The 16,781-nt window shown below is 39.3% G+C and overlaps 3 protein-coding genes across 6 annotated transcripts; 1 reads left to right on the plus strand and 2 right to left on the minus strand.

Annotated features, from left to right (window-relative positions):
* The first annotated feature begins 1,581 nt into the window (after positions 1-1,581).
* On the plus strand, positions 1,582-8,613 carry adamts13 (ADAM metallopeptidase with thrombospondin type 1 motif, 13). Of its 4 annotated transcripts, none has more exons than XM_020935505.2 (29): positions 1,582-1,696; positions 2,054-2,108; positions 2,186-2,319; positions 2,408-2,491; positions 2,580-2,704; positions 2,776-2,922; positions 3,012-3,146; positions 3,319-3,469; positions 3,579-3,677; positions 3,751-3,902; positions 3,994-4,057; positions 4,217-4,343; positions 4,482-4,630; positions 4,717-4,837; positions 4,953-5,033; positions 5,111-5,292; positions 5,357-5,513; positions 5,584-5,713; positions 5,789-5,968; positions 6,045-6,243; positions 6,307-6,412; positions 6,504-6,633; positions 6,723-6,899; positions 6,980-7,184; positions 7,280-7,622; positions 7,698-7,841; positions 7,916-8,095; positions 8,208-8,383; positions 8,458-8,613. In XM_020935505.2, exons 1-29 carry the CDS (start codon positions 1,619-1,621, stop codon positions 8,611-8,613), a joined length of 4,167 nt encoding a protein of 1,388 aa, XP_020791164.2. In that variant the 5' UTR covers positions 1,582-1,618. The 4 variants fall into 4 exon arrangements, with proteins under 4 accessions (XP_020791164.2, XP_020791165.2, XP_020791166.2 ...); XM_020935506.2 differs by having other exon boundaries at positions 6,310-6,412; XM_020935507.2 differs by lacking the exons at positions 7,916-8,095; positions 8,208-8,383; positions 8,458-8,613 and having other exon boundaries at positions 7,280-7,626; positions 7,698-7,819.
* A 109-nt stretch (positions 8,614-8,722) lies between these two features.
* zgc:154046 (Carnitine O-acetyltransferase-like) lies at positions 8,723-13,211 on the minus strand. The gene is made up of 14 exons (XM_020935462.2): positions 13,079-13,211; positions 12,010-12,279; positions 11,803-11,921; positions 11,230-11,283; positions 10,975-11,140; positions 10,691-10,865; positions 10,441-10,619; positions 10,263-10,363; positions 10,049-10,168; positions 9,855-9,977; positions 9,644-9,779; positions 9,510-9,572; positions 9,297-9,434; positions 8,723-9,177 (listed from the first exon to the last, which is right to left on the minus strand). Exons 1-14 carry the CDS (start codon positions 13,103-13,105, stop codon positions 8,974-8,976), a joined length of 1,875 nt encoding a protein of 624 aa, XP_020791121.2. The 5' UTR covers positions 13,106-13,211; the 3' UTR covers positions 8,723-8,973.
* Positions 13,212-13,945: 734 nt separating this feature from the next.
* On the minus strand, positions 13,946-15,115 carry LOC110169934 (immediate early response gene 5-like protein). The gene has a single exon (XM_020935544.2). The coding sequence runs from the start codon at positions 14,993-14,995 to the stop codon at positions 14,120-14,122; it is 876 nt and encodes a 291-aa protein (XP_020791203.1). The 5' UTR covers positions 14,996-15,115; the 3' UTR covers positions 13,946-14,119.
* Between the last annotated feature and the right edge of the window lie 1,666 nt (positions 15,116-16,781).

Below are 16,781 nucleotides of genomic sequence, written 5' to 3' on the forward strand. Positions count from 1 at the left end.
TGAGAATCCCATATGGCGAAGGATCTATAATTTAAGACGCCATAAATATGCAATCACTTCCCTTGCCTGAGATGACATGGCCAAAGACAGTTCTTACAGTCTTCAGTTATGCTTCTGAAATCCTGAGGGCCAGTGAAGTCTTAGAGCAACAGTGGGTGTGGTCTAATGCCTTTAACACCCTGCTGTTAATTTAGAATGACTACAAGCAGATATCACCCGACTTGTGCCAGATGGGACTCCAGAAAGATGTTGAAATGATACTCTCCCCAGGGAGCAGGCAACAGAAAAACAAGCAAAAATGAGTTGGTTGGACTAAAATGAGCTATTACTAAAAAGACTGATATGTACAATTATATATAATGTCATTAAAGAAGACATCTTTTTTCAGGTACTTACTATTTAACTATAACATAAGTAGTAGATCTTTTTTTTTTTTTTTACATTTTGTTAATTGCACACCAAAATATTGCTATAAGATTTTCTCTTACAAATTGGCCTCAAAGTGGCATTTAACTGTAGCAAGTAGCAAATGTACATGTCTGTAGTTTTGATAAATGGATATGTGACATTTTGGAACCTAACATGTATCACTTGGAGTCTTAATCTTTTTAAAATAATTTTCTGAGCACTCAAGACTCAAATGCAAGACAATACAGGATTACTTAAACACAAATTAATAAATACAACTGAGTAGAGTAATGATGAGGGGTCACTGCTATAAGGCTGAAAATAAAATTTGCGTAATATTGCCTTTAAAAATAGTTATTGTAATGCAGATTATATTGGTGTTAATGAATGAATAAATAAATAAATAAATAATCACTATGTGACTGCTTTGGGGTTTGGATATTGGTACATCCCTAATAAGTAGGCTGATACGATTAAAGATATTTGTGGATATTCTTCTAAGAGTGCAATGAACGATGCACTTGATGCAACAATAGCTCACTTGCTAGTTTATGAAGTGGTGAAATACATAAAATAAGATGATAAAATTAAATAAGCTATATGAATGCTAATAGAATATGCCTAAAGTGTTGCCTGTATTAATATTCGCCTGAGCATAAGATAAGGTTGGTGTGTCATAGATGGACATAAGGGGTGATATTTTCTTACACTTTGCTGTGGAGGCGTGTGGTGACTGAGGCTGCTTATGCTCTCTCCCGGTGCTCAGCGGTTTGAAAACAGGCGTTTTCATGCCCCCTGGCGGTAAAGAGATGACATACAGAGAATTATTATTGCAACACATCATATAATTGAAGTAAAATGAGCAGTAGAAAGAAGTTGTAGTAGTAACCTTACCCTTTTAAGTTAAAATGACACAATATTAGAACATGATATCATTACTCTGTGTAAGAGTAAGTCTGTAAGTATGTTTGAATGTTTTCTCTTACTGCAGTATAAATAGCATGCTATTAGTTATAATGGTATACACACAAAAACAAGTCAATCAAATAGAAAAAAAAAATTGTGACGTATGTAATGAACTTTGCACCCTCTGTTTACCTAAAACTCGTGTCCACACACACTGGCTGTGATCCTGCTGAAGGATCACATATTGTTCTCGTTGGAGCAGCAGAGTGGGTTCAGAGTACACACAGGAAGAAAGAGGAGAAGTATGTTTTTTGTGCTCCTGGTCTGTCTGCTGCTGCTGAGGCCTGGCTCCACTGCTATAATGACATCTCCATTGTACAAAGTAGGTGGAAATCTGCAGTGTGACTTATCCCACAGCTCTGGTCTCTGCAAAATACATTGAACTCTTCAACTTTATACTCTTTATCATCTTGTCAGAAACACAGGCTGTGCTATTTTAAAATTGCAAATCTGTTAATTAAAGCCAAATATTGTGTGTATTTTGTATACATACAATACATTGGAATCAGGGCATAATCAACTATAATGATGACATACAAAACCAGAAATGAAGGGAAATCAAGGAAGTCACAATATCTACAATAATTAATGTGTACTGGGTGTATTAAATTTGTTTCACTTTAATAAAAAATCTTATTTCAATGGATAAACCTAATTGTATTTTCTTGTTGTGTTGCAGTCAGTCCAGTGGGATATTGCAAAGAATTCCAGCGTTTCTCCATCTTGGGGCTCTGGTATGCATGGCACATTTTTCTCTCCTATATGAATATGGATAATCTATGGATAATACGATCATTATTATGTTGTTCAGCGCAAATACGACAGTATCGCTCAGTAAATATGCCTGATGTGACCCATTTGGAACTATTGGTTGTGGTTGGACCAGATGTTCACAATGTCCACCAGCAGGACACTGAAAGATACATCCTTACCAATCTCAATATTGTAAGTAAGCAAATGTCTATTTTTGATATAGTACCTCATCACAGGCTGAAATTTTACTGTACAAGCTAATTAACCAATTTCAATGAAGGCTTCCGAGTTGTTGAGAGACATCACTTTGGGAGCCAACATGAGGATGCACCTAGTCAGACTGATTATTTTGACAGAGCCAGAGGTATGTAGTACTGCACATTACATGAAAACATATAATGTGCAGTGTTTTTTGTATTCATTCAAAGTTTGTAGTGTGCTATTTTATACAGCCAGAGATCGAAATGTCCCCAAACATCACCTCTTCGCTTAGAAGTGTTTGTGACTGGGGGAAAAGAATACACCCTCCTAATGATACAAACCCTCTCCACGCTGATCTCCTGCTGTACATCACGAGGTGCATGGCTGACTGCTATAGCAAATGTGTTGCACAGTAAATTACTGTAATATTTTCACTTTTATGTAAAGGTATGACCTGGTGTTACCTGATGGGAATAAGCAGGTCAGAGGGGTGACACAGCTGGGCGGAGTGTGCTCTGAAGACTGGAGCTGTGTAATTACGGAGGACACTGGTTTTGACCTGGGAATCACAATTGCTCATGAAATTGGTCACAGGTAAAAGTGAGTCAAACAATAAAGATTACAGATAGTAACAAAAATGCTGAATAATCATATATAATGCTTATATTATTTCTTTTACTCAGTTTTGGGATCAATCATGATGGTGTGGAAAACAGTTGCAGCAGCAGTGGATTCATGATGGCCTCAGATGGAGGCCATAACAGTGTGGATTTGACCTGGTCCTCTTGCAGCAGACAGCAGCTGCTCACATTCTTCAGGTGGCTCAACCTGCTCACAACAGCTGTGCACAACACACCACAGCTTCACAAGGAGCCATTAACCAACCTGCATGTTCATGTCAATTATATGCTTGATTAGTGTAATGAAAACTGAATGTTTCCACCACAGCATTTCTATTTCACTGTATTTTATTGGCTTTAATGTTTCCAGTAAGGGAAAGGCTGACTGTGTGAAAGACCTGCCTGTTCTGGGAGGCTCTCTGCATGACTGGAGGCCCGGTTTGTTCTATGGAGTCAATGAGCAATGCAGAATAGCCTTTGGTAAAACTGCCAGAGCCTGCACTTTCAAAAGTCCAGATTTAGTAAGATGTCATTACAACATTATGCCACCAGGTGGCATATCATATCAAAGAATTATTATTATCAACTTGTTTTTTTGTTATTATTTTAGAGCAGATTTATTTTTTTCAGCCTCCGTGTCGAGTTTTGTCATGTCATATTGATAATGATAGCTCCTGCAAGCGTTTGTTCGTCCCATTGTTGGATGGAACCGAATGTGGTCTTAATCAGGTAATGCTTTATATCTTATTACAAATCTAACCTGCACTTATGTACAGTATTAAACATTCGTGCTCCCCAACAGTGGTGTTTGAAGGGCCGCTGTGTGTCACCTGATGAGCTGGACTCTTCTGTGGTGGTGCACGGATCCTGGTCCGGTTGGTCGGATTTCTCCCCCTGCTCACGGACATGTGGTGGAGGAGTCACTCATCGCACAAGAAAATGCGATAACCCGAAGTGAGTAACTTCGATCAGTAACTGATTCAAAGACCAGTCACAGTATGCGACAAAGCCAAACTTTCTTAGCTTTCATAACTTTAATCTTCAGACCTGCATTTGGAGGACATCATTGTGTAGGCCAGGAAATACAAGCTGAACTTTGTCATCAAAATGTAGGTTTGAACTTGTTGTGTTTGCAAAGCCACTGCACCGTTATCTGCATGGTTTACTCTAACAGTGAATCATTATATTAATGTTTAAAGATCAATATCTTAAACAATATATTTTTTTTTCAAATATGTTAAATTGTCTCACCACTCACCATGTTGTAGCCATGTGAGCACACACAGCTGGATTTTATGGCAGAGCAGTGTTCCCTTACAGACCACCATCCACTTTATCTGTACCAAAATATTGCATCTTTCTATACCTGGACCCCTGCTATTGGCGTTGCAAAAGGTAAGTATAAAAAAAACAAAAAAACATAAATATACTAATTAATGCAAAAAATATATATATAATAATTAATTTAAGTTAACAATCAATGAACGTTACATGTGAATAAGTATGTCAAGTATGTCTTGGTTCACTAAACAGGAAATGATCAGTGCAGACATATGTGCCAGTCAGAGAGAGAAAACTTCATAGTCAGCCGAGGCTCTCAGTTTGTAGATGGCACTCGCTGTGAATTCGACAGCCCACCTCCCTTTGGCTCCACGGCAGCTTGTCTAAAAGGGAACTGCCAGGTAAATATGACCATACAACACATTAAACTATTAGCACCAGTAGGTTTGCAGCTGTTTTGAAATAAAATGTTTTTGTCTTGAGGAAGCTCTTTGGCTGTGATGGCGTCCTGCTCTCTGAGAAAATTAATGACAACTGTGGAGTGTGTGGCGGAGATGGATCATCCTGTACTTTAACCTCTGACTCCTTCACTGGGGGCCTGGCAAAAAGTATCAATAAATTAAATCAATTTCACATGATGAAATTCAATAGTTGTGCTAATTCTTATCTAAATAACATCAATATATATTTTGTTAAGGATAATATTTATTTCCTATATTGCAGAGTACATTACCTTTTTGGCAATTCCTATGAATGCCACACAAGTTCATATTGTAAACAGTGCGCCACTCTTCACACATATGGGTATGCGGTGCAACAACCAGTATTGATACATTTGGACTATGTATAATGCATTTATATTCTGTTCTTTATTTCACCAGCTGTGTTAGTTGGAGGTCAGTACATAGTATCTGGTAAGGGAAACATGGCTCTGAATTTGACACATCCTTCTCCATTGGATGAAAATCATGTAGAATATCGTCTTCACTTAACCCCTGACCTTTTACCGGAGATGGAAGAGCTTCTTCTACCTGGACCAGTGCAACAAGAGATACATATACAAGTTAAGATTTAAGAATCTTAAAAGTATCATGTATTACTTTACATTAACATTTGGTTTTATACAGGTTTATCGCAAATATGGTAAAGAATATGGGGAAAAAACAAACCCAAACATTACTTACAAATTTTATCTACAAACTCATAACAGATCGTCATTAACCAGCCAACCTAAAGGCAAATGGTCTCAGTTTATAACACCATGCTCAGTCTCTTGTGGATCAGGTAAGGTACTATTAAATACAGAACGACTGAAAATAGGATAAATAATTTATACTATTTACTCTGTTTGCAGGTGTCCAGAAACATTTATACTTATGTGTGGATCAAGACACCAGAGAACAGTTAAAGCCCAAGTACTGTAATAGGTCTATGCCCTCTGATCCACTTTACACAACCTGCCAGCAACCTCAATGTCCTCCCAGGTTGAACAGTACCATACACTCACATGTATTCACAGCATACTATAGTTTGAATATAAATGTGTGTTGTTTTTTTAGGTGGGAAATAGGGGAGTTTGGGCCTTGTAGTTCACTGTGTGGTGGAGGAGAGAGGCTCCGCCCTGTTAGATGTGTCCAAGAACATGGAAATGAACTTATGTCTCTACCAGTTATTGAATGTAGGAATGACACAGCGCCACCTGCTGTTGAAAAATGTAACATGCACCATTGCCCTACCAGGTATAATCAGGCAAAATAGCAAGGATTGTATTTACTATGATGTCTGCCTGTTTTTACAATTTATTTTTGATTACAGATGGCATGTCTCAGAGCTAGGAAAATGCTCAGCAGTGTGCGGGCCTGGAGAGGCTAAACGTGATGTGTTCTGTGTCTGGGAAGAAGGTGGACGAGATATCAAAGTGAATGACAGCCTCTGCATACAGCTGAATCGCCCCCATGATATAGTTCCCTGTGTAGTAAATGTGTGCCCAGTGGGATGGGAATCTAAGGCTGAGGTATAGCAAGTGGAATAAAGAGATCTTGGTGTGTATTTACTGTGAAGAGTTTTGTCCCTTAAGCAGGACCAGCCAAGGTTAAAGTTTGGTCTCATGCCACGGTCAAGGCCAGCTTCTGTGTATGTGTGGAGTCCTGTGAGCAGCCAGTGCTCAAAGACCTGTGGCAATGGTGAGAAAATTAACAGCTAATCTCCGCAGTAAAATAACTTTGTAATACTAAAAGTAAAAATACATCCAATACAAGTCCAATGGTTTTATAGGGACCCTGCAGGTGTGGTTTTCCTGTCTGGACCACCAAACCCGACTGGGTGTGCCTGACTTCCACTGTGATGCCTCAACCAGACCTCAGCCTTATTCAGAGATCTGTAGCACATCATCATGCCCTCCCATGTGAGAATTTAATTTTGGATATTAATTTCCATCACATATTTATTGACACATGCTTAAGCATTTGTACTCTTACCAATTTTCTCAACCAGATGGCGCTCTAAGCAAGGAGTCTGCAGTGTAACATGTGGAGGAGGGGTAGCCAACCTAGTGCAATACTGTGCTGTGGAAAAAGAGAGAGGAGAGGTAGTTGCGGATGATACAGAGTGCCAAGACTTTCCAAAACCAAAAGCAGTGGTGGCCTGCAATACCCACAGCTGCCCAGCTAGGTAAAATACATAATTCATACTTTTTCAGCATAAAGTTGGATATTAAAATTATTTGGTGGTTGCTTCTTTCATGTGTCCAGGTGGAAGGTTTTGCAGACACTAGCCTGCTCTGTGTCTTGTGGATTGGGTGTAGCTCAAAGAACAGTTTTGTGTGTCCAGTTTTTTAATGGAAATGAAAGTGTAGTGCCAGACAATACTTGCCATGCTGCTGTCAAACCAGCCTCCACGGTGCCCTGTCTAATGCGAGTCTGTTCATTCAGGTGGGAAATCAAGCCATGGACCCAGGTAACCTTAAATAGAAAAATAAAAACAACTCCGACATATATTTATTACTGTGCATAATATAAATACAGTGACAATGCTGCTTGGTTACCATCTAGTGTTCTGTAACCTGTGGCTATGGGATCCAGTCCAGAGCCGTGTCGTGTGTAGGGCCCACAAATCCTGAACCAGTCAGCCCTCTGCTTTGTATGCACATGCCCAAGCCTCTAACTATTCAGGGCTGCAACGTGGGCTGCCTAGACAAGCCACCCGCGCCTGTTGTCAATCCTACTACCATAAGCACTGCATTAACTCTTTCAATACCAGCTAACCACACAGAAGGACCACTCCCCCCTCCCACTGTGAACCTCAAAGAATCACCACATCATCGCATAGATCATATACGTACAACAGAGGCAATTTATCCTTTGATAATTCCAACTGCACAAGCACCCACATCTAGTTAGTAAGCAAGTTAACTTTTCTAATCTGTTATCAAAAAGGTTACATGTTTTTACATTGCATTTTCATTAAAAGGTATATGTGGGAGTTTACTGTTGGATGAATCCGGGAAAATAGACTTAACCAATGCAACCAGCCGTTGTATGGTCTCAATAGGTAGACCCTTGGATGAAATCATTCACATTGAAGTGGAATCAAGCTCCCTAGACTGCAGTAAAAGTGAGCATGTAATACTTAAAATATGTAGTGATTTTATATCTGTAAATGTAGCATGATCATTTGTTTCTCTATAGGGGAGTATGTGGCCTTTTTTGATCGCATGTCATTTGTGAGGAGGTGCAAACAGATAGCCGGTAGTGCACTGACTACAAGAACTAATGTCCTCTTGGTGCGCCAGAATTTACTAACTGAGGGAAATGGAGTGATTCTCAAATACAAGTCACAGAAAAATATGAAAAAAAATCACCACAAAGGTAAGATGTTAGGCTTTGTCAGGCTAAGAGTTTGCTAGTTAATCATACTGTATCTGATTGAAATGCTCATGTTGGATACTTACCAATAGCCAATCAATTCTGTCCTCTCCAGTTTGTGACATACAGCTCTTTGCTCCTATTGGAATATTTGAGAATCCCACCACCTTGGACAGCAATCAGACATGCCGAGTTCTAATCAATGCTCCTCCCTCAGTAAAAATCAGGATTCAAGCAAAATACATAGGATTAGTATTCAGTTCTACCAACTCTCAGTCTTCATATATAATGGTACATACTCGTTCTCATGTATTGTATACATTCCATTATTCAACAGAAAATGAAGGGTTGTGTCTTCTGTTCAGATCAGGGACATGGATGTCCTAAAGACCCATGTGTTCAGCGGGCAGAGATTGTTTGTGTGGCAATCTTCTGGAAACATGGCGGAAGTGGAATTTCATGGGGACTATCTGCGTTCCAGAGGGATCTTTAGAGCTGAATATTCTTTCATAAGCTCATAGATTTGATTGTTTTGAAATAGTGCTTGCATACAGTTTGAAGGCTGATGACTGTGTGTTTGATTGTCATAAATAACAGATTGTGACAAATAGAGCAGAAAAAACAATAAAATAAAAAAAAAATGATTTGATATAATTTCATACAGTTTAAACAATATATTAAAATATACAATTTACACCGCACATTTGTTTTGACAGGCATACAATAATATCCTAAAAGCAGTTAAATACATTTTCAACAACTCCACACACTTCTATGTGAAAACAAGGCATATCTCCACAACTGTGGCACTTGTAAATCCCAGCTCCCATCCAGCCGGGGAGGACAACACTGCACTGGACTATAGAGGGATCACTGTTGGCTCAAGCTGTATCCTCCAGAAGGGCTCTCATGTCCAACAGAGCCTCTTCTACGGCCCGGGCAAACTTGGCAGCGTTAGTGTCCTCACAGCTGTTGAAGGCTGTGATGGCGATGTTGATGTGCTCATCCATGGGATTGTAACACACTCCATAGCCATCTGGCACCATCGGACCAAAGCACATCACGCAGTCTGTCTTAGAGCCAACCTAGACGGTGAGGGGGAGAGATGAGGACAAATATTCAAACAAACAAATAGGCCACCATGTAATTATTTACACTCCTCTCAAGGAAAGTTGTCATTGTATTAATATGCTTTGCACATTACCTGACTGGTGTATAGATTATAATGCTGTGCCACAGCATAGGAAGTGTCCATAAAAAACTCTGGCATTGATGTAAGATCTTCAATACTCTGCATTTTCATTCCAAGGAGATGCCTGTCTATACCTTGCCCATGGATTGCCTATAAGATAATATATGTAATTTATTCTATAATGTATAATGACCCAAGTCTTCAGTATGAAAAAACTGTGCTTACATTGTACGTGTTTTCTTTATGAGTCTTGACAGCATTCTGCAGCAGTGTCCGTCTCTCTGTGTTCTGTATGTCAAATGTGTTGTCAAACAGACCATGTGGTTTATATGTTTTGCTGTAAAAGCTTTTAATAGTACCTGTTGGGCTGAATCTCCCATGGCCTGAACAAACCGTAAAGAGTCCATAGTAGTTACGCGGACGCCTTCTGTTCGGCCGTATTTAAACATTCGTAAAGATGCACTCTCATAAGTAGAGCAGCAAATATTGTACATCCTGTAAGTGCAAAAATACCGCAAAAAATTAACATTGGAAGCAAGGCTGGACTTTGTATAATCTTATAGCTCTTACCTGAAATAGGCCAGTTGTAAAGCCATTTGAATAAAGCCATCAGGACTAAGGTGGTGCTGCTTTGGCACATTTTTGCCAAAATGGGAAAAAAGAACCACCTTTACATCTAGGTCATGTACCATCCTGGCAAACAGTAAAACAAACAATTAGATTACATCAAAACACCAACAACACATAATTGAGACAATACACACATATTCATATTTTGTTTGGCTTTCTCAATGTCTCTTTTAACCTCTGATGTGATGTTAAAACGTAGTTTCTGTGGCATGGCCAGGGGAATCATTGGAGATCGGATAAATTCAGCCCTCTGCCTGATGATGAAAATCAGTGGTGAATAGAAACAGGATTTATCTTAAATACAAATGCATCATTCTGTGCAGTTTTATCAGTAATACATAGGCTTACATGTATTTAACAACATAATCGATGAGATAAACAACAGGCGGCCCTTCTGCAGGTGCATGCTCATATACCAGTCCACATGTGCCGTCCTCCCCCACAATAAACTGAGAATAATATGAACGCAAATTTAGTATTTTTGCTTTTACAGTTGCATTTTTAAAGCAATCTTTTTAAAGCCAACCTGTAATGTTTTATCAAACCAGCGATTGCCACTGTTCCAGCGTGCCCCTCCTCCGTGCAGCATCTGAGCTGCTACTCGGCTTAAGTAGAGCTCGTCCGACACTCGCGGCATTGGGGCATCCAAACAAACTGTAAAGATACTTTTTTGGATAGCACGGACAGACTCCTTGTTTGTCTTATCTGAAAATATCAAATGTTATGTTAACCCTTTTCTTGTATTAAATTTCAAAATGTTTATTGTTTTAACATACCCTTGATAAGAGTGTTATAGGCTTTTCCCCATGTGTTGCGGTGTTGTGATGTGAGGATACCAATTGGTTCCTTGTTAGTCTGTAAAGAGGAGTTCCAGATTTTTTCCAGTTGCATATAAATCTGGTCCACTGTCAGTGGGGTGCCATCACTGTTGTACACATCCAACACAAAAAACTGTGGAACAGAACTGGGTCAGTACAATTCAATAAAATTATTCTGAGGTAACATACAACATATTTGGAACAAATTAAGTTCCAAAGAGCAGCAGTGCCACTTTGGCTACCTGGAAATTGTGCACCACAGTGATATGTGTAGGGGAGATATTTCCTTTGGCATAGTTGACAACAGTATCTCGCTTTGGTCCAGGTATCCGACAGGACGACAGGATTTGGTAATACTGGTCCATACACAGCGGTTTTTTACTTAAATATTCAGTGGGCAATGTTTTGCTACAAGACAATAAATACATTCTTATTAAGAATTGTCTAATTATAATCATATAAAAAAGGGAAAAGATAATAGATTTTGTTTAACTCACGTGTCAATCATCTTTTTGAAGTCAAGAACTCCAGCTATAAGTTTAGCAGCAAACCTGCAGAAAAGATGCTAGTGTTCTATAAAAAAATCACAACTTTATATCAGTGCTTACAGATAACTGTAAAAGTGACACTTACAAGCCCAGTATCTCTTAGCACCTCAGGTCAACAAATCAGTACTTAATCATTATTAAAAGCAGAGTGCTTGATTTACTGAACTACTGCATCTCTCCACTGGGGTGTGTTCACTGCATGTCCTCTGGGTCACAGTATTTAAAAACAGCTGAACCTAGCTATGAGCAGCCAAAAGCTTTAAATAGCTTGAGCCACTGAGGGGGAACCCTGAGTAAAGGTTGGTCTCTGACACCAGGTTCATTTGAGCTTGTTTATGTTGCCCTTCAACATTAAGTAAATCTTTTTTTACAACAGTCTTAGTAATCAATACACCAACAGACATAAAGTTACCACAGTGTGAAGAAATAATTAATTCATACTTAATAGGCTGTCTATCTGCCACTGCTGATATACTGTAGGTCAGCATCCATGGACATGAGTAAAAATCTGTTATTTCTTACCTCATCTGTCCTTGCCGATCTTGGAAATGCATCTGGGGCAGTACAACACCAGGGCTGGTGTAAACTGCCACTGGCATACGGCAGTCTAGATAAGCTGACTGCATCCACCATTCTGAAAGCTGGAGAAAATATGATTCTTATTACATTACAATGCCTTGAGAGTAAATGAACTGTATGTAGAATAGTAAAATTAAGTCATATATCTACCCAGTTTTCTGTTTTACGAGCCCGTCGCTCCAGGCCTTTTTGTAGACGCTCGCCAACACCACCTTTCAGGAGTTCATCAATGAGTTGGTGAGTGTGTTCAAGTTCTTCTTCACTCACTATTGGCTCCAGAGAGGCTAGGTAGCGCTCACAGGTTTGTTTTAGAGGTGGCACTGGCAGTTTTGGCAAACTGTCCTGATGGGCCGCAGACCTTTCTGAGAGCTGTGTGATAGATCTGACAAGGTGGCATGGCTTCACAACACTGGGCCGCAGCTGCAAAATATAGGTGGTTTTAGAAACATGTCACGTCATTAATTGCATAGGTACAATGTAAGAAGATTGCTATTTAAGTTACCTATGTTTATCCTTTTCACAAATATGCTACTAGTCTGTGACAATAACACTAACTTTGTTAAGCTACTTTGGTGCATGCTGAGCAATTCTAAAATTAGAAGGTTGTCACGGCTGAATCTTTGGAATAACACTGAAAGACAAATGAATGCCCCTACATCAACATATCCTTAATCAATATTTCATTATTTAGCTTTTATTATAAAGGTAGAAGTCATAATGTACGTGACTCAAACAACACTGGTGTCATAACTGAGAGTCACTTCCGGGATTTTCAAAATAAAACGTGATAACTTATTGGATGCACGGCATTACGGCATACAGTCAGTGATTTTGGCTTAGATATTATCTATTAAACAGTGCCTCAGTCAACATTTGGTACCACATGCGAATGTCTATGGTAGCAAATAAAGAAAGGATCAAAGGTGCAAACTAGCATGGTCACCTTGAATAGCCTACTCTGCACACGCAGTGCAAACTAAATAAATAGCTTCAGTACACTCTACTCTGAAATGCTACCACTGAACCGTGTATTAGATAAATAAAGGAAAAATCTACATCATATCATAATGACTATAAAATATAGTCTTACTACAGCTAGCTTGGTGCGCCCACCCCTCAGAGTACTGCCGTAAAGCCTGATGCGCATGTAGCACAGTGTCAACAACATTTGCTATTACGCAGTAACAAATACAACGATCTCTAGACCTAATGCACTCACCACAGTTCTGACAAATACCCCAAACATGTTGTCACATAGATGCGTTAAAATGTTTGCCTGTCCAGGGAATACAGAGAAGAAAAGCTCGCGGAGTCATGTCTCAAGGACAAGCTGCACACCTCTATTCTCAGCTGTCCACCCGTACCCGCCCCCCTCGGTCATACTTATAAACAGAAACGCGCGCTCCTCGCATCTGTTTTAAAACTAAAGTTGGTCATTTTGAGAGAGGTCGTTATTTCACAGACATTGAGGTGAATATACGCAATCTCTGAATATAGACATTAGATAAGTGAATTAAAAGTGAATATAGACATTAGATAAGTGAATTAAAAGTGAATATAGACATTAGATAAGTGAATTAAAAGTGAAAAGCAGATGTCCAAATATTTGGGCTATTTTAGACTAACTGCAGGCTTGGTGAATTGTTATATTCTGTGTTGATATGTCGATATGAAATGTTAAGATGTTGATACTGAAGTAGGCCAAACCGAAATCTTACATAACACTTGGCTACTGGTACCATATAATACTTAAAATGCACACCCCATAATCCTCTGAACCACGTGTCTACAATGGAGGATTAATCCACAAAAAAGCTTCGCAGTTTTAAAGTCAGTGCATCAATGATATTACAACGTGCTGTTTTATTGATGATTGGACGCAACCCGTTATATAAATTATGCAGTTTCAATGAAAAAAAACAAAAAACTAAATCATCTGTACTGGTATGCTGCAAGCAAACTGCACAAATCTCTAATGGCCACATGATGGAGCTCTTCCAACATCGCACCAAAGAAACGGCCCCAATTCATGTCTACAGAATTAATGCATTTTAGTTAGTAGTCTTTTCTAATCAAAACACATCACTAGCAAAAAGACGCAACATAAACCCAATAAGTGTAAGTTAAGGATACTTAGTGCATGGATTTTTTGTTTAATATTGGAACAACAATAATTAGAAAGAGAGGACAGAGCTTGCACGTGTCATTATTTATTTAAAAGCATTAAAATAAATGATACAACCAAAATAATATATACATATCAAAATGCTTCAATTGCTCTCGTCCAACCGCTACCTGTCAACAAAGTCTGTTTTAAACAAATAGTTTGAGTGGCAATTATTTGCTCAAGGTCCGTGTTCTGCCAACTCACAAACTCAGAGAGTCCACCAGAACCCAACACTGAAATCAGGTTGGAAATGTTTGAGGAGTCCAATTGATCAGAGTCTCCACTCGAGTCCTCATCAGTCCTCATTCTTTTGAATGGTACTGGCCCCAAATCTGGCAAATAAAACTCTGGGTCAACAATATAATAACTTGTGTCTATCCTTCGCTTCTTTGCGTAGTAGTGCGCGCCCTGCGGCTGTTTTGGCTGCGCGCAACAGTCTGAGTGGAAGTATCCATTGGTGACAGTAGTCACCACATGCGTGTCCAGATCCAGGACAGTCTTTTGGTTGGTTGTGTTTGGGACAGGTAACTCCCACGCGGATTTCTCTACACAACTCCAACAGGCTTCAGCAACCATGAGGTCAGAGTCACTTTGTGAAACCATTACGCAGGCTGATGCGTCTTGGTGCGCCACCTCTGCAGACTGATCGTTGGATTGGTGCGCTCCGCAGTGCCAAGTGCCCGACTCAACACCAGTAAAGTTGCAGTAGAAGTCATCAGCCAACTCCTTAAAGCTCCCGGAAATTTCAAGGTATTCTTGCCGTTCTCGCACTGCGGCCACGTCCTCGTACTGCTGTGTCCTCTGTGTCTGCGACAAGTTTTTACTCATATAAAACTGCCTGGCGTTTCTCAGTACGTACGTTACCAGTAAGTTCTTGTGGAGCTTGATGCCTCCTCTCTGTGTCCTGGAGCTCTGTATTTTTCTCAACGAAATAGAGATCAGGTTTTGTGCGTCAAAAGCACACTCCATTCTGTGGCGGGCCACCCTTTTCTGTATGACAGAAGGTTTCTTCCCTATTTAAAGAAATATGTATATCTTCAGTTGAGATTCCTACTTGATTCGAGCAGACTGTGTCCATAGCGCTCCATGTCTTCCCAGTAAGGGCATGGATTTGCAACTCTCATCTTTCCCTTACCACGCCCTCACGTACACATTGTCCAATGAGGAGAAGGCGGTGCATCTGTTATACGCAAATATCACTACTAGCCTCATTGAGAATGCACGTAAGAGCGGGCATGCTGCATTTCACCGTGTTCTTAGCTCTATACGAGAACAAAAATGACAGAATATAAGTCATAGTGTCGAAATAAAATAAGTAGCCTACAACAAAGTCGACGCGCAATATTCTGAGAATATGTCTGTGTGCACAAAACCGGATTTGTTTTATGTTATTTAGGTATAATATCATATGATAAACTTTGCTTAAAAACATAATAGATTACGGGATGGCTACATGCTCACGCTCCAAGAAAGTGACAAAATGGAAATTATTTTAAATTAAATATTTGTAGCAAAATGCAAAAACATTTTAGGCTACACTTAAGCACTTTTTCAAAGGGCCCATATTACGCTATAATCTGACTTATGTTATATGCAGTTTTCTCATCTAAAACATACCTGGAGTTGTGTTTTGTTTCATCCACACAAGTTTAACACACAAACCCTGCATATTTAGGCTGAGTGCTTCTCTCAAATGGAAAACACTCTGTTCCACTTCATGATGTCATATGGTAATACAGCAAGCGCTTCACTGTGTTTTAAACCCCACACACCTTCATTAGAATCATTAGCATTATTTCAGAACTGGAATTCTCTACTGAACAAAAGATAAGAAATTAGGTGTTAACTTGAAAACTACCGCTTCATGACATCACAAGTTGGAACAGAGCATTTTGAGCTTTCAAGATGCAGACAGACTAATAAACCAGGATTGTGTGAATGAAACAAAACACCGCTCCAGGTATATTTTTGATATGGTAGTAACATTATAACACGGCTAAATGCTCACAAGAGTTTGTTTTGTGTAATATAGAACCTTTGAAGAAAAGAGACAGGCCTACAACACACGTGCGAGTTATTTCTCTATAGTGAAACTATCTGTGCTCTGGGAGGTGAGGTAAAAGCTCTTTATAGAGAGATTATCTGTCATCCATGGCCCACATGTGTTTGTGTGTACACACAGATGGCTGACATCTACTGAACACCTGGAGAGGACTCTGATTCCCTGCCAAATAGGTGAATCAGGAGGACAGGCACTATTGTGGCCATCAAGCGGTGGTAAAGACCCGTGTAATATGTGGACATGAATGGTAGACAGTTCCACATAATTTATGGTACAGTATTTGTGACAAGTCTTGATGCAACCTAACAACATTCAATATATCGTGATTGGTATTTTACGATTTAATTATTTTGCTGTTGCTTTTTCAATTTATTCTAAAAATGACAGTACTGCACAGTAATGTACAATATTACAATATTGTGATAGTCACTGTGTTTTACCAGATAAACTCATTCTGGAAAACCATGCATATTTGAACAAAATAAAATTACACTATTTCAGCAAAAAATAGAACAGACCAGTGAAACATTAAAACAAGTTATCTCTTCAACTAAGTCTTAAAGGAGATGTATGCTTGCAAGGTACTACAATCACAATGGACCCTGGGTTTATTGCTTTAACCTATACATATAGAGGACATGTACAACTTTTTTCTCATGCTCAGTATATCAGGCTGTGCCTCCTGTGAGCTCA

The sequence above is a fragment of the Boleophthalmus pectinirostris genome, unplaced genomic scaffold (genome assembly GCF_026225935.1).
Source record: "Boleophthalmus pectinirostris isolate CB_2022bp ecotype Guang Dong unplaced genomic scaffold, ASM2622593v1 HiC_scaffold_4, whole genome shotgun sequence".
Classification (NCBI taxonomy): domain Eukaryota; kingdom Metazoa; phylum Chordata; class Actinopteri; order Gobiiformes; family Gobiidae; genus Boleophthalmus; species Boleophthalmus pectinirostris.

What these genes read in the sequence shown, in the direction of transcription:
- adamts13 (XM_020935505.2), top strand. Translation starts at nt 1,619, where the DNA reads ATGTTTTTTGTGCTCCTGGTCTGTCTGCTGCTGCTGAGGCCTGGCTCC. An exon ending in CTCCTGCTGTACATCACGAG is followed by an intron (nt 2,705 to 2,775) that starts GTGCATGGCTGA and finishes TTTTATGTAAAG; the next exon opens with GTATGACCTGGTGTTACCTG. An exon ending in ACCCACAGCTGCCCAGCTAG is followed by an intron (nt 6,900 to 6,979) that starts GTAAAATACATA and finishes TCATGTGTCCAG; the next exon opens with GTGGAAGGTTTTGCAGACAC.
- zgc:154046 (XM_020935462.2), bottom strand. Translation starts at nt 13,105, where the DNA reads ATGTTTGGGGTATTTGTCAGAACTGTG. An exon ending in TTCAAAAAGATGATTGACAC is followed by an intron (nt 11,141 to 11,229) that starts GTGAGTTAAACA and finishes ATTGTCTTGTAG; the next exon opens with CAAAACATTGCCCACTGAAT. An exon ending in CTATAACACTCTTATCAAGG is followed by an intron (nt 10,620 to 10,690) that starts GTATGTTAAAAC and finishes TGATATTTTCAG; the next exon opens with ATAAGACAAACAAGGAGTCT.
- LOC110169934 (XM_020935544.2), bottom strand. Translation starts at nt 14,995, where the DNA reads ATGGAGTGTGCTTTTGACGCACAAAACCTGATCTCTATTTCGTTGAGA.